Source organism: Cervus canadensis, chromosome 12 (genome assembly GCF_019320065.1).
Source record: "Cervus canadensis isolate Bull #8, Minnesota chromosome 12, ASM1932006v1, whole genome shotgun sequence".
Taxonomy (NCBI): domain Eukaryota; kingdom Metazoa; phylum Chordata; class Mammalia; order Artiodactyla; family Cervidae; genus Cervus; species Cervus canadensis.
In genome coordinates this window covers 6534972-6558703 of record NC_057397.1, presented here as the reverse complement: position 1 = coordinate 6558703, position 23732 = coordinate 6534972, and the positions used below count along the sequence as shown (strand labels likewise).

The following is a 23732-nucleotide window of genomic DNA, read 5'->3' as shown; positions in this document are numbered from 1 at the left end:
CCCTCACACCTCTCTTCACCCCTCCCCTCACCCCTGCCTCCACCCCTGCCCCCCACCCCTCCCTTCACCCCTGACCTCACCCCTGCCCCCACCCCTCCCCTCACCCCTGCCCTCACCTCTGTCCCTCACCCCTGCCCCTCACCCCTCCCCTCACTCCTGCCCGCACCCCTCCCCTACCCCCTGCCCGCACCCTTGCCCCTCATTCCTGCCCCACACCCTGCCCGGCACCCCTCACCCTGTGCGTCTGCTTTCCTGAGACTGGACACCTTCGGGCCTGTCTGAACTGCACACAGGAGCCCTGCTGAGCTGAATGTAGCTCCTTCCTCCTCCCTCCTCTCTGTGGATCTCAATCCCTTCCCGTTGCCCATGTTCATGCCTCCCCAGAGCAAGGGTGTGACCTCGTCCACTGATGGGTGGTTTCATTGCAGGGATTGCCAGGTCATCCTGGAGAACTGGGGCCTCGGGGGCCTGTTGGACCACCGGTAAGAGACCCCTCTGTCCTCTGTTGGCTCCCAGAGCAGAAATTCCTGCTAGGCCCTCGCAGTTCCCTCCACCTTGTCATTCTAGGAATGTCCACCAGGGGGCGCCACAACAGGCGCTGCTAGGACTGAGTCCAGGGCCTGGGGAGAGAGGTTCTCCCAGGAAACCCCAAAATGCAGCCCCTGGAGCCCAGGCGGTCATTTCTCTGTCACTGAAGTGTGGGTTTAGGAGAGCTGGTAACCTGCTGCACCTTCCATCCCCGACAACTCTTAAAATCCGGGTGGTCCTGGCTCCCAGAGGCTTTTCAAATGCAGGAAATCTCCAGTGCCAATATAAAGGATACCTAGAGTGTGTTTTGGAGAAGGCAATAGCAACCCACTCCAGTACTCTTGCCTGGAAAACCCCATGGACGGAGGAGCCTGGTGGGCTGCAGTCCATGGGGTCGCTAGGAGTCGGACATGACTGAGTGACTTCACTTTCAGTTTTCACTTTCATGCCTTGGAGAAGGAAATGGCACCCCACTCCAGTGTTCTTGCCTGGAGAATCCCAGGGACAGGGAGCCTGGTGGGCTGCCGTCCATGGGGTCGCACAAAGTCGGTCGGCTGAAGCAACTTAGCAGAGTGTGTTAACATTTTGATTACATTTTGATTATATTGGCCTCTTAACTGGCTCTGTGCTGGGCAGTGTTTCGTGAGATCTGAGTGGCCTGTCTGGGCTCAGATCCCAGGGGCCCCTGGCTGCCTGTGTGCGCCCGGGCAGGCCTGTCCCTCTGCGCCTCACATACGTCAGGATGAAGGGTAGGGGCTGCGGCCTGTGTCCTGGGGGTGAAGACTGAAGAAGTTTAGGGAGCCCGGAGCTGTGATCGCTGGACCTGTGAACGTGCTCCCTGTCCTTTCAGTTTGGTCGTGGTGGTTTAGTCGCTCAGTCGTGTCCGACTCTGCGACCCCATGGACAGTAGCCCACCAGGCTCCTCTGTCCATAGAATTCTCCAGGCAAGAATACTGGAGTGGGTTGCCATTTCCTTCTCCAGGACATCTTTCCGACTCAGGGATTGAACCTGCATCTCCTGCATAGGCAGGCAGAATCTTTATCTCTGAGTCACCCGGGAATCCTGTTCTTTGAGTTTGGATCACCTGATTCTGATGACAAAGGTGCCCCCGCGTCGCTGCGTGGGGCCGAGGACAGCGTTGCAGGAGGCGTCTCACTTCCTTTCTGTTTCCCATGCAGGGTGCCAAGGGACAAGAAGGCGCCCAGGGAACGCCCGGAGCAGCCGGGAACCCTGTGAGTCCTTCCTGGCCACCTGCCTCCCGGGGCCCACGGGAGGGGGCTGGGCCGACCCCTGCCCCTGGGCGCCCAGCTCCCCGCTGAGTGTGCGGCCAGGCCTGGGAAAGTGCCGTCCACCCTGGAGGGCTGGCCAGGCCCAGGGCCGCCTCCTGTCCACCCCGCCTCACCGGGTCCTCTCTCTCGTCTCCAAGGCTTGATCACACCCTTACAGTCAACTTACATTATGCCAGAATGTGTGTCTCCATAGCTCAGATCTGCAGATTTTGTTCCATTTTCAGGGTTTCCATTCCCCCATGCTCTGAAGCTAGAGGCCACGCCCCACCTGAGACGTGTGCTTGACGGCACCTGGCCATCCTCTCTGCCCTCCCCCGACACCCACTCCTCCGCCTCTGCCACCTCCGTGCTGTGGTCTTAAGGATCGTCCCGGAGTCCTCCTGGCCTCCTGCCGCCCCCTCTGTGCTGGAATCCAGCTCCTTTGAGGCTTGGCTACTGGGACCCTCCTGACCCTCCTGGATAGGGGGGCCATCCTTCCTGTAGAGGGAATGTCATCTAGAAGCATTTTGAGCAAATCAGGGAGAGTTGAATAGGAGGCAAGTTTGGAGAAAGACTGGGGGAGCCGCTTGTAATCAATTCCTTGGGGCTTTCTGACCTTCTTCTGCCTCTCTACAGGGAGCTCCTGGACTTGTAGGTCCCCCTGGCCCCAGCGGCCCCCCAGGAAGTGTGGTGAGTGACTGGGGTGGGTGGGGAGGGCAGCGGCACCAGCACTGGTTGTGGATCCGCGATGCCCACCCCTCTAGTTAACTCATGTGTCCTCCACGACAGAACTCAGGGTGTAGACATCCCTGCTCCCATTTCACAGATGGAGAAATTGAGGTCCCAGCAAAGATACCTACAAAGTTACAACCTGAGGCTCTTGGTAACTCAGGAGGTCTGCAGGTGGTAAAGGAAATTGTTGGGGGCAGAAAGCTGTGAGCAGCACTGATGCTGGGATCAGTGTCACAGCTGGCCTTGGAGGAAGCAGGATGGACCTGTAGGAGCGGGACACACCCTAAATATTGGATTGCCGGGTCCTAGCCGCAGCTCACTGGCTGCCAGGCCTCTGCAGGGGTTCCTGAGGCCTCAGCTTTTTCATCTTCAGCCTGGAGCGCATGGGCTGTGTAGGCTCACCTTCGTGCCCCACTGCACTTGGCCTGTGGAGGCAGCCACCCCCTGGGGGCCCTGGGGTTTGCTTGTGGGCCCGCGTTAAGAGCCACCGTGGACATTGATTTCGATTTCAGTTGTGCAGCAAAGTGCCCAGTGGCGTCCAGTGAAGGGCACCGGAGAATTGTGCTCCTGGGGTAGGCTGAGTCCAGTCCTGTTCGGTCACCATCTTTTCTGTTAATGATAACAGCGGCTTAGAGGACAGATGTGGGTGCAGGTGTGTGCCAGGCACTGTTTTAAGTCCTTCACGCTCACTGACTCCTCACGACCCTGGGAGACGGGTGTCAGAAGTGGCCCCCTTTTACTCAGGAGGAGACTGAGGCACAGGGAGACAGCAGCACGTGGTCAGTGGTTGCCGTGGAAACCGCGAGACCCTGGCCCGCGTCACGTCACCCTCCCCTGCAGGGTCAGTGCGCTCTTCCCAAAGCCAACCCTGCGTCCCTTGGCCTGACGGTTTTCTCTGGCCTTTCGAGACCTCATGGTCCAGCCACATGGCACGTGGCCAGTAGCAGCAGCAGAAGCAGCCCTGGCCGACGGGTGTGTGAACGGCCCACCTCCTTCACCCCGGGGGAGCCGCTCCGAGCACCTGTCTGCCGTTGGACCCCGGAGCCCCCGGCAGGACCGAGCTGCATCCATGTGAATGTGTCCCTACCCGCCCGTCATCCTGTTTCTGACGTCCCTGCTGCTGCATCTGCGGGACGCCTGCCCTGAGCCCTGCCTGGAAAAGTCAGCCTCTAGGGGATGCTGACGACATGGGCAGGTCAATAATGCCAAGGCTGTGCTCACGACACGGGCGGATCAACGATGCCAAGGCTGTGCTCCTAGGTCACCCTCTCCTCCCCGAGGTCCCCTCCGCGCCATGCCCTGCCTGCCCTCTGAGAGCCACAGCCCAAAGTGGGCAGACCGTCGGGAAGCAGGGCCGCGTGGTTAGAGCTCTGATGTGCGAGGATGAGTGGCGGTCCCCGGGGGACAGGGAGGCCGGCGGAGGAGGAATAAGTCAGGGGTGGAGAACGAGTTGGGAGCCTCTGACCGGAGGGGGCCATCGCTCTTCTCTGAGCGCCCTGGGCCCTCTTGAACTTGAGCTTGTCAATCACCTTTCTTTCTCTAGGGTCCCCCGGGCTCCAGGGGCCCCCCTGGGAAAGATGGGGAGCGCGGTGAGAAGGTAAGACGCAGTGTGGTCTCTACCCTCCGTGGCGGTTCTCAGCTTTTAAGAGGCAGGAAAGGAGCCCGCTCTGCTCAGACCCGCTTCAGGACCCGGGAGGCCAAGGGCTCCTCTGCAGTCATCTCCTCTAACCCTCGCTACAGACACAGGGTCAGATGGGGCCCCGCCCGACAGAGGTGTAGACTGAAGCTCTATGTCCTGCGACCCAGAGCCGCAGAGCTGGTCTGTCTGCCTCCTAAGCCCCTCTTTCTCTCAATTCAGTGCTCTAGCATAGCCACCCCACACTATCACGTGCGAAATTAAACCTTCCTGGGCTACAAGAAAGAGCTTTATTCATTAGGAAGCAGAGAGACACAGTGCCCCCCCCAAAAACGCCAATACTCCGAGGGCAGAGGGGCAGGCTCCCCGACCTTTTGGAATCCCAGGTGACACGTCCTGACCTCACATTCTCGCACATGTCTCCCATGTTTATTCCGACTTCTGGCATCTTGTGGGTGGAGACGGGGATTCTGAACACCCCCAGGACAGTGCCCCTTCTCAGTGCAGACCGTCCCCTGTGAGCATCAGCAGTGTCAGGGCTGAGGAGCCCGGGTCTCGGCTTGCGCCGAGCCCACATAGGCCTCAGGACCACACAGGTGGCAAGAGGAGCTGAGGCCCTGACGTGCGGCACAGAGCAGATGGTGAGGGGAGAAGGGGGCTTGCTGTCTCAAGCCCCCACTGGAGGCTTCTCATCCAGAGACAGAAATCCCAGTGCCCCGCCCCACCCTGCTCCAACTCCTGATGCGTCCTCCGCAGCCAACCCCGACCCAGCTCTCCTGTCTTTGAACTTAACAATGCAGATTCCTTCAGGTCCACTTCACCTGGGACCTTTGGAAGGCGTGCTCATTTTGTCTTTTCTATTTTGTCAAAATGTTGTAACAGGAATAGATACAAACTTTTACAATTTGATGGGAAGGCTCAGTTTTTAAATGCATCCCTCAGAGAAGGATTTGCTATGAAGAAAAATGATCGACCAGCCTGTGGAAAATCTTAAGTGAGGGAGGGAGAAAAAAAAAACAAAACCTGACCCATCTGTTTTGCTTTGATTGTACCATGTGCAAAGGATGGGCCTCTACTCTGGGACACATGGGCACTGACAACTTAGAAGTTTGTCAAGAGGGTTGGTTAGAAGGGAATGTTGAGGATTAATTGAGCAAAAATGAGAATGTCTGGGGCTTCCCAGGTAGGAGACTCAGCTTTGATCCCTGGTTCAGGAGGATGCCCCGGAGGAGTAAATGGCAACCCACTCGAGTATTCTTGCTGGAGAATTTCATAGACAGAGGAACCTGACAGGCTACAGTCCCCGGGATCGCTAAGAGTCATGACTTAAAAAGACACAACTTAGGGCTTCCATTATGGCTCAGCTGGTAAAGAATCCGCTTGCAATGTGGGATACCTGGGTTCGATCTGTGGCTTGGGAAGATCCCCTGGAGAAGGAAACAGCTACCCACTCCAGTATTCTGGCCTGGAGTATTCTATGGACTATACTGTCCATGGGGTCGCAAAGATTCAGACAGGTCTGAGCAACTTTCTCTTTCACTATTGACTAAACAGCAATAGCAGTTGGGTCATTCAGCCTCTAGAGGGAGCCAGACACCTCTGCTCTGATGAGCAGAAGAATGCATTTGCAAGGGGCTTCCCCTCCGGTGCTGTACAAAGTGGTAAAAATACCTGACAGCAGGACCTGCTCTTCTCTCTGACTGTCCAGTGGTGGCCTGAGACTTGCAGAAGCTGATCCTGCCCCGTGCCTGGAGAGAGCTCCTCTGCATCCTTTGCTTTGTCCTCCGTGGGACATGGTACCTCCCCTCACTCCTGCATCAGGAATGTCTGGTGCAGGTTGCAGCTTAGGTCCAAGTGAGCCCTACCCAGAAAGGGACTTCCTGTGGCCCACGTGATCCCCTCCCCGCAGCGTTCCACAGCTGGGGCTGCATGGGGCTCCTGGCTTGTGGTCAGAAACGGGGAGCAAGCTCCAAGCCCAGCTCCCTCCCTCATCAGATCCTGGTTCCCTCTCTCTCACCCCACTTTGGATCTCCAAGCGGTGCTCACGTCACTGAAGGCCTGTCGTGTGAAGAGGAATTGGATTTTTGTCTGCATAGCCCCAAGTTTGAGGTCAAACCTCTGGAAGATTTCAGAGAGGACTGTCTTGGCTGAACATAAAGACCCAGTGTCTAATGGAACTGCCCAGTAAGGAAATGAACCGCCTGGGGAGGTGGTGAGCTCTGTGCTCTGAAAGGAGTCCAGGCAGAAATGGGGAGGACTGCCTGGAAGAGGTGCACCTGATGGCTTCCTGCAGTGCGTGGGAGGTGGGACTAGAAAACTGCTAGTGTCCTTCCCACGCCCATGTTCCACGGCGTAACTAGAGTGTCACACACTGGGAGCCTCAAACCTCAGCAATGTGCCGTGTCGCCATCATCAGCGTGTCGGGAAGTCCTAGGTCAAGGTGTCAGAAGGGCTGGCTCCTCCCGGGGGCGGTGAGGGAAGGGTGTCTTCCAGGCCCCTCTCCTTGGATTACTGATGGCTGCCTTCTCTCCGCGTCTTCACGTGGACTTGCCTCTACACAGGCCTGTGTCCAAACTTCCCTTTCTCGTGAGGACAGCAGTTGTTTTGGGGCTAGGCTCCATGCTACTCCAGTATCAGTATCTCTTAACTAATTACACCCGCAGAGACCCTGTTCCTACACTGAAGTGCGGGGGTTAAGGGCTTTGGCATATGAATTTGGGGCTCGCGTTATACGGTTTGTCCTCTGTGCCTTCAGAAGGGGTGGGCTTTCTGAAACAGGGCGTCACCAGGAAGCCCACCCACCCCTTTCAGATGGTGCTGGTGGTTTAGTCACTAAGTCGTGTCTGACTCTCTTGCAACCCCATGCACCTTGCCAGGCTCCTCTGTCCATGGAATTTTCCAAGCAAGAACACTGGAGTGGGTTGCCATTTCCTACTCTAGGGGATCTTCTTGATCCAGGGATTGAACCCTCCACTCCTGCATTGGCAGGCGTTTTCGTTACCACCGAGCCGCCAGGGAAGCCCTCCCTTTAGATTGCTTCTCAGTTGAAAAACTTACTCTCTGCATCTCGTTGACCCCAGACACTGTCCACTTGTTTTTCCAGGGAGCAGCAGGAGAAGAAGGGAGCCCTGGGCCAGCCGGCCCCAGGGGCGATCCTGGTTCCCCCGGGATCCCCGGGCCCCCTGGAAGAGGGAAAGATGGAGACCCGGTAAGTGTGAGGGGCTTCGGTGACCATAACGACCAGGCTGGAATTAGAAAAGGAAAAAAGGGTCCGCGGTCAAACTCTGCAATAAAGCAGCCGGGCTGGGAAAGGGCCCTCGTCAGGCCCACCTGGCACAGGGTGCAGACTGCTGGCTGTGGGTCAGGCTCCGGGGACACAGACCTGGGTTAGAGCCTGTGCTGTGGAGATGCTCACGAGACAGCGGAGACGTCCAATGACCATAGCTCGGGCATCCTGGAGAAGGGCTTCCCTGATCTGTGTAAGCTGGGGAGGCCTCGCACAGGAAGTGGCATCTATGCAAAAAGTGAAAGTTGGAAGAAATTACTTTTTAGATGGAATAGCACAGAGCAGGTGTTGGTGACAGGTGAGCTGTGTGTGTAAATGCACAGTGAGGGTGTTAGCTCACGGGGACTTACAAACGCTTTAGTGTGTCCTGGACAGAAAGCGGTAAGGAAGAAAAACACCAGGCTTTGGGGTCAGAAGAGCCCCTACAGTGAAACCTGAAACCTGGCCTCGTCCTTGAGGGAATCTGCAAAATAAGGATCTTGCAGGGAGGGATAAGTTAGGAGGTTGGGATTAACACATACATACTACTATAAAATAGATAGTCAACAAGGACCTCCTGTAGAGCCCAGCAAACTCAGGTTGTAATAACCTATATGGGAAAATTTGAAAAAGAGTGGATATATGTATATGTAATCCTGCCAACACAGGAGACACAAGAGACGCAGTTTGATCCCTGGGTTGGGAAGATCCCCTGGAAAGGAAACGGCAACCCACTCCGGTATTCTTGGCTGGAAAATGTCATGGACAGAGGAGCCCGGTGGGCTACACAGTCCATGGGGTCACAATGAGTAGGACATGACTGAGCACACAGCACATGTGTATGTATTTAACTGAGTGGCTTTGTTGTACCCTTCAAACCAACACAACACTGTACACCTCAATGTGTACAGCCTTGTTGTACAGTCAAAAACAACACAACACCTCAAGTATACTCCAATATAAAATAAAAGTTAATAAAATGAAATTCACTACCTAAAAACCAAAAGGAAAAAAAAAAGGATCTTAAATAAGAAAGCAAACTAAGAGAGACCCGAGGGGTTTGCTTGAGGTCACACTAACTGGTAGGCGATAGAGTCAGAATTCACACCCAGGGGTCCTGTGTCTCAAAACCAGGTGGTTTTGCTTTGTACGCAGCAGGTCATGGTGAGAGTCCGTCCTTCTGTGTGTCCCCAGAGCACAGGGTAAATGGGTAGATCCTCACTTGTGGCTCCATGATCATCTTTCTTCCATTCCTTTTCTCAGGGACTTCGTGGCCCACCGGGATTACCAGGACCTATGGGAACCAAGGTGAGTATTAGTCTACCAAACTGTAGATACTGTGGGTTGTACTTAGAAAGTGATCATGCTGGATGATCATCTCTGGTCGCCTCTGTCTATTTCCATGTTCATCACTTGTCACCTAACAAAAGCTTCTGCGACTCTGAACTGTGAGATGGAAGTGGGTGCCACATAGTTGTTTGTTAATATTCACAGTTAAGTAAGTTACCAAAGACGCTTTCAACCAGCGAAGGAGTAGATCTTGTCTTGTACTGGGGTCTTCACTGGTGGCTAAGTGGTTAAGAACCCACCTGTCAATGCAGGAGACCCAAGTTCGATCCCTGGGTTGGGAAGAGCCTCTGGACAAGGAAATGGCAAGCCACTCCAGTATTCTTTCCTGGGAAATCTCGTGGACAGACAAACCTGATGGGTTACGGTCCATGGGGTCACAAAAGAGTTGGACATGACTTAATGACTAAACAACGACAAGTCTTGTATTGTTGGTTTGATTGGGGACACAAAGGGTCCTCAGATTTCAGGTGATTAACATAATAGAAGTTTATTCCTCATTCATGTTAAGTCTAATGGGAGTTTTGGTGAGTGGAGAGTCATGACCACATGGCCATTCAGGGACCCACATTCCTCCAGTCGCATGCACTCGCTTCTGTAAGACTTCAGTGTCTCCTGCTGAGTCCTCTATGCAGTGGTAAACAATGGAAGAGACGATGGAGGACCTTGTGGGAAGATTTTGTGGGCCAGGCCCGGAGGTGGTCCGTCATTTCCACCAACCTCCTGACCCTGCAGGGGAGGGGGTCGGTTGTCATCTAGCCAAGCCTCCGAGAGGAAAGGCAGACACTTCAGTCAATAGCAGGCGTCTCTCCTTCAATTTGCTTGTAACCACTACTCAGAAAAGGAGACTTTGCCCATGAGGGAGTATTGGTAAGAGCACTTTCCTGGGTGATGAGGACAGTTTTCCTGAGGTTATCCTCATACTGAATCATTGAGTTCATTGAGTCATTCATGCATCCGTTAGCAGCGTGCTTATTATCTCATTCATGGCGGATCCACTGAGCCTCTGCCGCGTGCCTCATCTGGAGGTGGGCGGGGAAATGTCAGGGATGAGTGGCACGTATCCCCAGCCCTCTATCGGCTCAGGAGCCGGGGGAGAAGCAGATGACCAGATACTGGGGTTGAGGGAGCCTTAGGCACAAGTGCTCAGAGGGGGCTCCAGGCCCAGCCTGGTTTGACTCTGGAAGGCTTCTTGGCAGAGATGATGTTTGTCTGGATTCTAAAGTGTGTTGTAGCAGCCGAAGGGGAAGACAAGGAAGGAGTTCTCTGCAGGGTCCTAACATGGGAGGACTGCGGGTGCATGAAATAGAATGTGTTCAAAGCAGAGTATGTGTTGTACAGGCATCCACAGCCAGTGAACGACTGCTTGACCAGCTCAGATGCATAAATGTGGGTGACATAGTGAGGGGCATTAGAATGTTCATTTTTTGCTTTAGTTTAACAAATCTATTCAAAGTCACTTGAAGCATTACTGTACAGTTACCGTATTTTTATCCACTTGCATATATTTTTGAAAACAGATTTTTAAAATTTCCTTTTATGTGCCTTTGTTGTCACTGGCTGTCTTTCCTGGACCCACTTTCTGAGTCAGCCAGCACTTTCCTAAACCACATCCCCACCACCCAGCCCGGTTACTGAAGATACAGCACTTTGGGAATCCTTTATGCTACTCTTATAGGAAGTTTTATCTGAAGGCCCAGATACTCATTCTTTTATTTCTCCCCTTTTATTTTTTAGCTGTGTTTTTGGGATCTTGACCACAAAACCACAGAGTATATTGTTTTTATTGTATGTAAAAGTCTTGGTTTACAGTAATAGCCAGGATATGGAATTTGAGAACTCAGGAGTAATTGCTAGGGGCTTCCCTTGTGACTCAGCTGGTAAAGAATTGGCCTCCAATGCGGGAGACCTGGGTTCAATCCCTGGGTTGGGAAGATCCCCTGGAGAAGGGAAAGGCTACCCACTCCAGTATTCTGGCCTGGAGAATTCCAAAGACTGTATTTGGAATACAGTGAATACTCTTTGTGACTCCACAAAGAGTCGGACATGACTGAGAGACTTTCACTTTCACTTTTTAGGTTAAACTTGCTGCCTGATTTTTTCCACCCCTCAGGCAGGTGACCTCTGCAGTGGTACTGAGCTTGTACTGATGAAGATCACGTGTGTTCTCCTAATGGTGATTTTGTTGTTCATGATGAAAGGAAGAAGAAATGAGGGAGTTCTTTTGAGTGATCTGAGCAAATATTTGGCAACTCCCTAGTTTCCCTGGTAGCTCAGGCAGTAAAGCATCTGCCTACAATGTGGGAGACCCGGGTTCGATCCCTGGGTCGGGAAGATCCCCTGGAGGAGGGCGTGGCAACCCACTCCAGTATTCTTGCCTGGAGAATCCCATGAACTGAGGATCCTGGTGGGCTACAGTCCATGGGGTCGCAAAGAGTCGGACACGACTGAGTGACTTCACTTTCACTTTCACTTTAGTTTCTGAAGGAAAAAAAAAAAGGAAGCAACTTTGCCTCAATTTGAGGGCCTGTAAAATAATTCCTTGTGCCCAGAGCAGTGGGCATGTGTGGAGCAGGGAGGCAGGACCAGGGACTGGAGGGCCCCTGGATTCACAGCCAGTTCGGACGTGTGTCTGAGGTTCCTGCATGATGCTGTGAGCCTGGCATCTGCCCAGCAGCACTTCTGTGCCCTCAGCTCCCCCCAAGAGGAGGAGTCTCAGGATCTGGGAGAAATCAGTTGCCTCTGAGAAGGCAGGGAGGCAGGGGCACTGTAAAGGGCGCCAGAAACGGGAGATGCAGAAATGGGTAAAGGCGTCCTTTCTCTGGGCTGCTTATTTATGAGGTTGATAAAAATCTACCTCCCAGGCAGAGTTTGGGGAAAAAATGATGTAATGCAAATAAAGTATTTGTGTGCCTAGCCTTATGTTCGCCACACATACGTGCCCAATAAATATTAGTGATCCTTATGATTAAATCACCCTGTGGAGTCTGCTTTAGGGTTCAGCAAGAAGGTGAGGGGTCTAGAGAGACCTGACTCATCCCTGTCGGCCTGTTGTTGGAGAGAGAAGCCCCGTGGAAGTGCGTGGAGGCGGCAGTGAGGCGTGGAGAAGAGAGGCTGGAGGAGACCCAGGGTGAGATGTGCAGAGGGCCTTGCCCCAGGTACAGTTGACCAGCCAGTTTCAAATCCGTGGGAGCCACGGTAAGCTGTGCTCTCTCCGTTTACATACGAGATGTGTAAACAGAGGACACTTTCAGTGTTAATACTGTATACATTTGCAAGGTGGAATGTAGTGTAGAATAAAGGTTTCCCTAGTCAGCCAGCATTGGGAAGGTAAATTGGAACCAGAGAGATCTTTAGTTGTAGAATGCAGGGCTCGTGGGGGGACAAGGTGGGAGGAAGGGGAGAGACACCCGTGTTCAGCTGTGGGCCTTGCCCGGGTGCTGTCCCTGGTGCTGAAAACTCCTGGGCACTTAAGAGCACCCTACCAGGATTTTCCTTGGTGCTTTCTCAGCCCTTCATAATGACTTACAGCCACAAAAAGACTCTTAAAGATGCCGTTCCTTCTCTTGGGTGGACTCGTTTCTAGTGAAATGAACAAGCTTTGCCTTCCGACGGAGCTGGGTTAGGATCCCAGTCCAGCTACCTGTAAGACAGATGCGTGCGTGGCTGTCACTTTAGTCCTGACGGAGTCTTTGCGACCCTATGAGCTATAGCCCTCCAGGCTCCTCTGTCCATGGGATTCTCCAGGCATGAATACTGGGGTGGGTTGCCACGCCCTCTTCCAGGGTATCTTCCCATCCCAGGGAGTGAACTCACATCTCTTATGTCTCTTGCCTTGACAGGCGGGTTCTTTACCACCCGTGCCACATGGGAAGCCCAAGATCTATGACAAGGGCAAGTGGCTTCTTGTTTCTGAGACTCTGTTCCTTTTCTGTATGAAGGAGTAAAACGTGGTTAACCCCCAACCGGCTCCCGTGGATAAGTAATCTCACGGCACATAGTTTTTCAATAAATGACCTCCTCCTTCCATGACCTCACACATTTTCTCCATAAACACTGTTGAACTGGCTCAGAGTGTCTTGCAACCAAAACAGATACCACAGTCACTATTATAGATTAGAGCTCACATGCCCATTTCTTCTAATCAGTAACCTTCTTGCGTTTTCTGACCAAGCTTTAAGGTCTTTGGCTCTTTTTTTGGAGCCATTTTCTCCAAGTTTCAGTCCATTAAGCTGTTGCTTCAGGGAAGTGTTAGCATCACAGAGGGCCATAAACATACAAATGGAGCCAGGCCAGCGCCCCTGCAGCAGAGATCAATCCTGACTCAGATTCTTGGCAGGACTGCCAGAGGTCATTCATCATGTTCCCTCCTGAGCAAAAAGTTGATTTTGGTCAACAGCAAAATTTAGTACCTGACAAAAGGCGAGTGATGATAGATTCGGTCATTCAGGCATTCAGGAATTTGCTGTTAAAGGGCTGTTCCAGGCCCAACACTAGGCATTGTGGATGCAGAAGTGTGTAGATATTGTGCCCGGCATAGGGTGTGACTCCATTTAGGTACTTGACAAATATTTGTTGAACTAATGGATGAATGAATCAATGGATAATTTATTCTTTTAAGATACTTAAATAAAAGTCAGAGGGTCAGATACAATGGGAGGGCAGTGTGTTAAAGTTAATGACGATACATTCAAATGTCTTCTGAAGGCTGAGAGGCGGGCAGGCAGAGGTGGGTTTAAGGAAATGAAATGATTGGGCTGAGTTTTAATTGGTGGGTAAGTATTTGGAAATAATGGAAATTGTGAGAGACTTTATTTTGGGGGGCTCCAAAATCACTACAGATGGTGACTGCAGACATGAAATTAAAAGATGCTTGCTCCTTGGAAGAAAAGCTACGACCAACCTAGGCAGCAATATTAAAAAGCAGAGACATTACTTTGCCAGCAAAAGTCCATCTAATCAAGGATATGGTTTTTCCAGTAGTCATGTATAGATGTGAGAGTTGGACTATAAAGAAAGCTGAGCACCTAAGAATTGATGCTTTTGAACTATGGTGTTGGAGAAGACTCTTTGAGAGTCCTTTGGACAGCAAGGAGATCCAACCAGTCAACCCTAAAGGAAATCAGTCCTTCGAATATTCATTGGAAGGATTGATGCTGGAGCTGAAACTCCAATATTTTGGCCACCTGGTGCGAAGAACTGACTCATTTGAAAAGACCATGATGCTGGGAAAGATTGAAGGCAGGAGGAGAAGGGGACAACAGAGGATGAGATGGTTGGATGATGGCATCACCAACTCGATGGACATGAGTGAGTAAGCCCTCGGAGTTAGTGATGGACAGGGAAGCCTGGTGTGCTGCAGTCCATGGTGTCACAGAGAGTCGGACACGACTGAGTGACTGAATTGAGCTGAAGTATTTGGAAGCTTAGAACCTGGATGAAAGAAGACCCCCATGCAGGGATCAGCTGGTTCAAGAAGCAGGAGCGTGCCCAGTTACTTAGAAGAACACACGCTGCGTCCTTGGTGTGTTTAGCTGCAGTTGTTAGTGTTTTATGCTGTGCATAGTATGCAGCCTTGGGAAGAAGAGAGGAGGCAAGCTAAAACAAAGTACAAGGGAGATGTACGTAAACTTTCAGTTTTGGTTTGTGTTTATTTCTGGCTGGGCCGGTCTTCGCCGCGGCACTTGGGTTTCCTCTGGGTGCAGTGAGTGGGGACCGCTCTCCTGCGGCGCTCAGGCTCCCCCCGCGCTGGCTGCCCTGGCTGCAGAGCGCAGGCTGCCGGTCCACCGGCTCAGTAGCCCTGAGGCACGCGGAGTCTGCCGGAGCCAGGGACGGAGCCCGTGTCCCCGGTTAACCACTGGGCCACGAGGGAAGTCCCTACATTAACTATTTTAAAGGAGAACCTGGGGTGCAAAAGAATATGGATTTTTCTAATATGTATTGTGCTTAGTTTATTTTTTGTTGTCTAACTTGGCTGATAAAATATAATATACACCTTTTCACACTCCATGTTATACCGTCTCTTACCTTGTAAATGAGTCTGCAGTAGATATGTGGGAATTTGGTAAAATGTTCTTTTGTTTCCTCATTGATGAGGGTCTTAAGGGTGCCAGAGAGGTTATGGGATTCATCCAAGGTCACAGGACCAGGCTGACGTTGTTCTGTGACCGAACCAAACGCGAGCCAGCTTGCCTGATGCACAGCAAAGCCGGCCTGCTGCCACGGGGTGAAGGAAAGCAGTGTTTGATGCCTGGAGAGAAGAGAATGGGGAGGCAAGTGAGACTCGAAGCCCTGGCAGCTTTCAGACAGGGTTTAAGAGCAGCATTTAGATGAGGGTCATAGGGTGTGTGATCAGTCAGTGGACATCTTTCTGACCGGTTGGTGGTGAGGCAACAGGGTGATGTTGGAAATCTTAATCATCAACCTTCTGGTTCCAGTCAGTCTGGGATCCACATGCTGGTCAGCATCCTCTAATTTGAGGGGATCTTGGTTTCTGCATCACAGCTCAGAAGTACAAGGCCGATTTTTATGTGTATCCCTTCAGGAGAAACTAGGAGTCCTGTGACTCTGTTTCATTGCTCAGCCACTGTTTAGGTCATCATTGCTTTTCTTGCTTGACTGCTTTTCCTTTGTTTCTGCTTTTCTGTTCTTGCTTCCCCTCTCTTCCGTAATCAGTAACTGCTTGAGTCTGCTCTTTGGGACTTGGGGAGGCCAGACAAGAAGTGAGGACAGGGCGTGGGGGGAGTTACACCCAGGAAGACCCTGCAGAGTCCTGCTCAGTCTCAGCCCTGCCCCCCTTTTCTTTGATCCTCTTCTATCCTGGGGGGAACGGGCAGGGCAAGAACAGGAGTAAAGTTTTGGATAGAGAGGTTAGTCGTGAACCCACAGGGGAACGTGGTTTTAAGGGGATCCGGTTTCAGTCCTGAGACTGGACTTGCGGTCACTTGGCGGCCAGTGTGAACTCCTCTGCCTCGTCCTCTCACTGTCCAATGTGCTGGTGAGAGACCCAGCACTGATCATATCACTCTTAGTTCATTGTGCTTTTTTCCACCTTTGCCTTATTTCTTGACTTCCTCCCCTCCCACCTTCCCCATGCACAGAAATCAGATTTTCTGGCAGTCCCAGGCATCTTGTACTCCCCAGAATCAGCCACATCATTTTATTCTAAATAAACAGGATGCACCATCTGGGGCACTGAAGAGGATTTCTCGGGGACTGTTTGCAGAGGTGAGGGTGGGCCAGAAAGAGGCTGTGGTCCTCAGGACACCGCGGACCTGTGGGGAGGAGCAAAAGAGACAGTGTTACCAGGGTTTAGGGAGAGTTTAGACTGTGGTTCATCTCTTTCGTGAGAACTTCGCAAACCTGTTCAGATCTCTCTCCTGAATTTAACACAGAGCATTGGAAATGGGCAGGGCCCCTGAATGAGTCATCTTTGGTCATGGAGCCAGATTGCAGTTTGCTGTGAATAAACAACCAACATTTGTTGAATGAATATATAACTTACAAACTCGTCCAAGCAACAGTCATGCTGTGGGAAAAACAAATCATTGAAGCATTATTTTTCTAAAAGGTCCAGATGTAAAGTTTTCAAATTGAGATGGTGGTTGCAGGGTAAGCCAGTTATTAATAGGATTTTCATTTAATGCTTAAAAACATAAGCCTTGATGAAGCAGTGTTGCCTAGCAATGTCAGGTTCTACCTGAAATGAATTTGCTGCACATTATCTAATTGACACTTCAGGAAGACCTCCTAAGGCTACTTCCATTTGTCATATAAATTAACTCACCCTGGAGATGGTAAGTGTTTGACTAGGGTCACCCCCTATTTCAGTATTAGGCTTGGCTGCCATCTGCTGACCTAATATTGGGGTACAGTTTCTTACGCAAAGTTGTGTGGGTCCTGTGTGCTTTGGATTGAGTTTATTTTGGAATTAGAAAAGTAGTAATTTATAAGTGATGCAAATAGCATTTACTGTGGTATGTGGGGCAAAATTCCTTGTCAAACTCATTATAATGATGCCATAGAAATGTGTAAATATCCACGAAAAAGGGGATGTCTAAAGATTGTAATTAGCCTTCGAGTCAGTACAAGTCAGCTTTTGCTGCCCGATGAGTTAGGGTAAACACTTGTTTTCAGAGGTCGAGAATTTTGAAATTGTGAATATGAATGTATGACCGTCTCAGTGTCCTTCTACAGAAAGTAGCAAACAGAATTCCTCCCCTGCTGTCCTTTCCTTCTCCGTTCCCGCGTCTGATCAAAACCCAGAACGATGGGCATCTGCGAGCAGCAACAGCCACAGCAGTTGACGCTCAGTGACTGCCATGCCAGGCCCTCTCTCTGTGTGATCTCCGGACACACGTGGCCGCTGCTGGCCCGGCAGCTCCTGGCATAATCTGTCCTTTGTAAATGAAGGAACTTGTTGCCCTCTGAAGCCAGCAGTCACCAAGTGTTGAAGCCGGAGTGTAAACCTACACTCTATTAACCACCATGCTTGAAGGCAGAGATTATATCTCAGTCATTCTTGCCCCTTGCAACCCCTGGAAAAGTGACCCACAAAATATAGGTACTTGGCACGTTATTGGTAAAATGATGAAATCATTTATTGATGATGTGGAAATTGGGTTGAAATGTGGATACATGGTCGAATCTGGGGTAAATTCAGGATGGGGGCAGGAGAAAAGTGGAAAAAGCACAGTAAAACTTGGAATTGTGGTCACCTGTGGTGGGGGTCCTATTGTTATAATCACATCTGGAGCCATGGGCAACGCTGGGTGGTCATGGTTGGTGCCGGTGGTCCAGGCATGTTGGACTGAGTGTGGTGAGGGGCAGCTTGGATGAACTCGAGTGGGCGTGCAGGGTGGGTTGTGGGAGAGATGCTGGCTGGAGGGTGTGGTCCAGAGCGGGGGAGGAACAGAACTGTCCTGCACCTTTGCTCTCCCCTGCCCAGAGCTGACATCTTGACTGTGTTGTTTTCTCTTTCCAGGGGGACCGCGGTGCGCCTGGGATTCCCGGCTCTCCTGGCAACCGTGGAGAGCCAGGCGTGGCGGATGCCGGCCCTCCGGTGAGTCTTTACCCATCCAGCACCTCCTCGCTCCAGGACACACAGCCGGGGCCTGCTGCAATGGCTGGGCCGCTCCTTTCCGGGCTGACCTGGTGGTGGGTCACTGATCCCCGGGTCAGTCAGGCTGTAGGTCTGTCCACTGTAGCTGATGCTGTTAAAAACCTGGTGTATTTCTTACGGGAATAAGGCTTCTGGGGAGACCAAGACGTGTCCTTTCAAAGAGGAGTGAAAGAACAATGCTTATTAAAAAAAGAAAAGGGGGAAAGAAAGGACTCAGTGGTAAGACTTTGCAAAAACTGAGTGATAACCAGTGAGCTTGGGCTGGTTGGGGGAGGGGTGTGGTCTTGGAGAAGTGACTTGCCTTCATGCTTTTTCAGGCAAAGGTGAGTTCATTATCCCTCTTCAATTTATATATCAGTGAGGACATAAATGGAATCAAGAAAGGGTTTTTTTAAAATAATTTTATTTTATTTATTTATTTCTGGCCTTGCTGGGTCTTCATCGCCATGAGGGCTTTTCTCTAGTCCCGGCAAGTGAGGGCTACTCCGTAGTTGGGGTGCTCAGGCTTCTCCTCGCTGCGGCTTCTCTTGGTGCGGAGCGCACGGGCTGTAGGGCACGCAGCCTTCGGTAGTTGTGAGGGTGTGTTCAGTAGTTGCAGCTCCCAGGCTCTAGAGCACAGGCTCAGTCGTTGTGGGCCATGGGCTTAGTTACTATGGGACATGTGAGATCTTCCCAGTTCAGGGATTGAACCCGTGTCTCCTACATTGGCAGATAGAGGCTCAGATTCTTTACCACTGAGCCACCAGGGAAGCCCCCAAGAAAGGATTTTACCTGCAAATAAAATCTCTGAAGTGGTCTTTGGATTGGTGGTTTTGGTGGATAACTCACAGCAGTCGACTAGGAAGCTCTGATACTTAGTGGCTTTCTGATATGGTTGCTAAGCCTCATCGAATCCAAACTGCCTGTGTATCATGGATGATATTGTTGTCATCGTCATCATCTTAACCCAGAAGCACAATCAGACTTTACCCCCATTAAACGTAATCTGAATATAAACTGGAGCAACGCTTGACCTGGTCTCTGCTCGGTTCCTCATTCAAGAAACAAAGTTGCACCGTGCCTCATTTGTCTCAGAGGATTTGAGAGGAAGCCCAGTGTATTATAGTGTGTGTGTTCAGCCATTAAGTCGTGTCTGACTCTGCCACCCCGTGGGCTTTCTCTGGATTTCCCAGGCAAGAATACTGGAATGGGTTGCCATTTCCTTCTCCGGGGTTATCTTCCCGACCCAGAGATCGAACCCGTGTCTCCTGCTTCTCCTGCATTGGCTGGTGGGTTCTTTACCACTGAGCCACCTGGAAGCGCCATCACCCTCAGCACCACTTGTTAAGTAAACCCCCTCTCCTTGCCCCAGTGCTGCTCTTACGCCCTCTCACTCTCTCCCTGAAACTCCCCCCAGAACCCTCGTCTGTGTCCTCTTCCTCCCGGAAATGACTGGAAATGACCCCCTCGCTTCCACTCCACCCCCAGCAACGGGGCTGCCTTCAAGGTGGGAAGACCCGTGCCCTTGCATCTTCCTAAAGGTCCCTGGGAAACAGGGAGAAGGCAGGTGATATCCTCTTGGAAATGCCCAGATGTAATCTGTTTTTCTTAATTTCTCTGCTAAAATTGCTGATGGTAAAAACCCCTCTATTGCATCAGCTTTATCTTTCATCTTTGGCTGTCTTTTACAACCTGTTGGTAACTAGAAGAAACAATATGGGAAAAGGTGTAGTGAAAAAATACAGCAGGCTCAGGCTTTCTTTTTGTTTCTGAAATCCTGCTTTTAACAAGGCCTTCTCTGTTGGAGTCAGGATTCTGAGTCCTGCTGGCGTTGGCCGCTTAGAATAGAAACTGACCTGGAGTGGTCCCGCCGTCATTTCACGGGTCTCTCCATGTCCCGTCCACTCCCCAGGACTCACCGTAGGAAAACCTTAACCAGAAAGCCAGGCAGCAGAGGGGGACACTTGCCTCCCCACCTCCCACGTCAGAGCCATGAAATCACCCCTGAAATACGTCCCCACCCAAGCAATTTCACCTGAAAAGGAATTGGCTTCCTCCAGCCGAGAGGCCACAAGTCAACCGTTCAGGGTCCTTCCTCCACTTGCACTGATTAAAAGCTTCCGTGGTGGGTGAGACCTTATCGAGCTTCCATAAATCCTGTCTTTGGCTGCTGGCCCGGGCTCCTTCCTGGTGGCCGGGCTGTCTGTGTGAGGGTTCAGGGGGTGCGGAGGCGGGGCGGGCTAATGACAGGGTGTCATCAGGGGGCTCGGCAGCCCCCTGCCACGGGCTGAGTGGTCTGTGTCTGGTGCTGGGTCCAGAGCATCCACGTCCTCAGTCCTTCCGTCCTGTGAAAGCTGGTTTATCCTTTGTTGAAGGCTGGGCTTCTGCATTAGCATCTCCCGAGATCAGGGTTCGAGGGCTGTGGATTTATTGGGGGAATTATCTCAGAAATCACCCCTTGGGAGTGGCATCCTCCCCTGACAAGGCCCTGGAGACAACAGGGGGCAGCTGCAGAGGTGTTCTACAAAAGTCGGGGCAGAGCCAGCGTCGACTCCTGGTGGGCGTCGGTGAAGGGCTGCTGGGGGTGGGTGGGGGCTGGTGCTTGGGCCAAGCATCCCCCCGCAGCTACAGATGCCCCAGGGCAGGCACCTCAGCCAGGACCTGCCAGGTGGGTGCATGCCCAGAGGTGCTGGAGAGGGTCACTGAAGGTGTCTAGGGCTTTCCTGGTGGCTCAGTGGTAAAGAATCCTCCTGCAATGTAGGATGACGCAGGCTCTATCCCTGGGTCGGGAAGGCCCCCTGGAGGAGGAAATGGCAACCCGCTCTAGGTTTCTTGCCTGGGAACTCCCACGGACAGACTAGCCTGGTGGGATACAGTCCATGGGGTCGCAGAGAGTCAGACACCACCGAGTGATCACACTCGCACTGAAGGTGTTTTCTTCTTCAGTGTTCTCCAGGTAAACAGTCTGAGGTTCAGAAGGGGAGGTGACTTGGCTGATGTCACACAGCTAGTCCAGGGCCAGGGCCATCGCTTCCAGTCCTCCGAAGCCAGCTCTCTTCCTCTGCTCCACTGGCCTGCGGCTTCCCCTGTGTGGGTGGGACTGCTCATTTCCATCACCTCCTCACGTTAAGGCTGGATTCCTCTGGTCCATCCTCCTGTGGCTCTGTGCTCCAAGGCTTGGGCAGCCAGGAGCAGCACTTACCCCTGGAAGGGAGCCCATGGCTTTCTCTGCCAACCTTTGCACATCACGGGCAGGGGAGTGGATGGAGAGAGAGTTGTTTGGCGTTTCTACTTCTCCCTTCAAGACATTAACAAAACATCCCTTTTACCTTAAGGTTGCCTCTGATCTTCCTTAGCAGGGTCTGATAAGCTTAAAAATGACCCAGTTAGGCCTGAGGGCAGATCAGAGTGCTGTTGAACTTCACTGAGCCTCTGAGCCTGAGGTCAGCGAGGGCGGGCCTCCCCATGGCAGCCTGCACTCCAGGACCCCAGCCTGAGCAGTAGTTTGTAGATCAAGGGTGTAGGGAGGGTTGCAGCGCAGTCGTGTTGGTAGTGACACCTGGGAGCTTGCCTTGAACCTTTAAACGCCATAAAACTTCCCCCCCCCCCCCCGCCCACCGCCCCGACATCTTTCTCAGTCTCCGTTGCCTGGAGTCGCCTCTCCCTTCTCTCTTCAACGTTCCCTCTCTGGAGTCACTTGTTCTGACTTTGCTCAGTCACTGAGGGTTCACATACAAAGAAAACGAGCTCACAGCCCTTTGTAGACCTACAGACAGAGAGCGAGAGGAAGCATGGTGCTGATGGTGTGTGAAAGCATCTGTCAGGGGTCCTGAGTGCAGCCGTTCTTTTCCACACTCCCCCCTCTTCCAGGGAGTAATACAGCAAGACTAGAAATGAAAGCCACTAAAAGCTGGGGCGGTCATGACCACAGCTCACATGGCCTGCTCACTTGCAGCATCCAGCTCTGAGCAAGATACCCACACTCATCCCATCCCCTCACTTATCTCATGGGCGTCCTCTCATCCAGTCCTCCCAGCCACCCTGCCAAGCAGATCCTGTTCTGTCTTTCATTTTACGAATGAGGGAATCCACGTAAGAGATGTGACCCTTGCCTGAAGTCACAGGATGTCGGGGAGCTAGGATTGGACCCCAACGTCCTAGCTCCAAGCAGATGCCCTTAGCTGCTCTCCAAGCCAGGGCAGCAGTAGAGCAGGGGTTCACGTTTACATAGTCCTTCCTTGTGCCAGACTTGCCAGGCGGTGCTAGTGGTAAAGAACCCACCTGCCAAGGCAGGAGTCTCAGGAGATGCGGGTTCGATCCCTGGGCCGGGAAGATCCCCTGGAGGAGTAAATGGCAACCCACTCCAGTATCCTTGCTTGGGAAATCCCATGGACAGAGGAGCCTGGCAGGCTACAGTCCATGGGGTCGCAGAGAGTTGGACACGACTGAGTGACCGAGAACACACTTTGCTCTTGCCAGGGTCGTCTCACGTTCTTTACTGCTTTTGACCTACTGACTTGCAAGTCTCGCTGTTGTTTCTGTTCGTATGTCTTGTCTCCGGGTTTAGTCCAGTTCCTTTGTCTCTAAGAACCGCACTGCTGCTCCTACTGACCCCAGGTCAGGCTGGCCTGTTGCCCTTCTAAAGGAGTGTGTGCAGACAGTAGCCCCATCTCCCCCGGCTGCTACTTGGGGCCCCAGGCATTTCTGGGCAGTCACCCCAAGGACTTCAGACAGAGGCTGCAGCTTCATTCACCCCAGTGCTCTCCTGTTCTGTGCTCAGTGCGAGGTCCCCTGGGCTGCAGAGGAGGAGCTGTCACCGCCCGGGCCCCAGAGCACGTGCTATATCACTTCAGTCATGTCCGACTCTTTGTGACCCTGTGGACTATAGCCTTCCAGGCTCCATGGCAGTCTGCAAGCAAGAATTACTGGAGTCGGGTGCCAGGCCGTCCTCCAGGGGATCTTCCTGACCCAGGGATTGAACCCATGTCTTTTAGGTCTCCTGCATTGACAGGTGGGCTCTTTACCACTAGTGCCACCTGGCCCTTTGTATAACCAGGAGCTGAGTATCCCAAATATCCCAATCTTGGCTTTTAGATTGAAGTCTCAGGGGGACTCCTCTGTTGTTGGAAGTAAAAAAAACGTTTTAAATAAATTTCTACTCTCACTTCCAACTGAAAATGCTCCTTTCTAATCTCAACAAGGCTTTTTGTGGTTCCTAATAATAATTCCCAAGGCCTACTGAGCGCTTACACAAATGGGCAAGGCTCCAGTGCTGGCTTTTTAATGCATTACCTTCTCAGTCTTCTCAGTGGTCCTGTGAGCCTGAACTGTGATTGTGTCCAGCTTACAGATGAGGACACTCAGGCTTGGAGAGGTTCGGACAGTGGGCCTGGCTCAGTCTGCTGAGAAGGGCAAAGCAAGTGTTTGAACCTGCCCTGGGAGCCCAGCACGTAGCCTGGTACCCATGAGCCCTTCAGATAAAAGATGATGGAATAAAATGTGCTGTGTCTTCAGATAGATATCTGTGGGAGGAGGAGCAAGGTAGAGGGGATCAAATTTCAAGTTTAGATATCTATGAATTGCAGTTTTTTAATTGATGAAAAAAGATTTTTTGCTTGGTCTTATGGAGCTTCCCATGGTCTGGACATCGCTCGCAGAGTAGCTCAGTGCTTCCTGGTCCCTGTGTTTCCTGTACACCCATACTTGGGCCTCAGGGTTGGAGCAAATTCCGGTTTGCTCTTTCTGGCAAGACTTCACAGGCTGTGTGTCCTTCCAGCAGGAGGTATCTGACATCTGGTGGTGTCTTGTCATGATCTTCACAGCCTTTGATGTCCAAGCCTTAGATCAATTAGCAC

General features: G+C 52.1%; 1 protein-coding gene across 1 annotated transcript in view; it reads left to right on the top strand.

The window, feature by feature from the left end:
• COL22A1 (collagen type XXII alpha 1 chain) overlaps positions 1 to 23732 on the top strand; it is a 221792-nt gene that overhangs the window by 138768 nt on the left and 59292 nt on the right. Inside the window, exons 34-40 of the mRNA XM_043483931.1 lie at positions 429 to 482; positions 1708 to 1761; positions 2434 to 2487; positions 4073 to 4126; positions 7269 to 7373; positions 8694 to 8738; positions 17761 to 17838. Coding sequence (XP_043339866.1) covers positions 429 to 482; positions 1708 to 1761; positions 2434 to 2487; positions 4073 to 4126; positions 7269 to 7373; positions 8694 to 8738; positions 17761 to 17838 — 444 coding nt within the window. The remainder of the gene's footprint in view (positions 1 to 428; positions 483 to 1707; positions 1762 to 2433; positions 2488 to 4072; positions 4127 to 7268; positions 7374 to 8693; positions 8739 to 17760; positions 17839 to 23732) is intronic.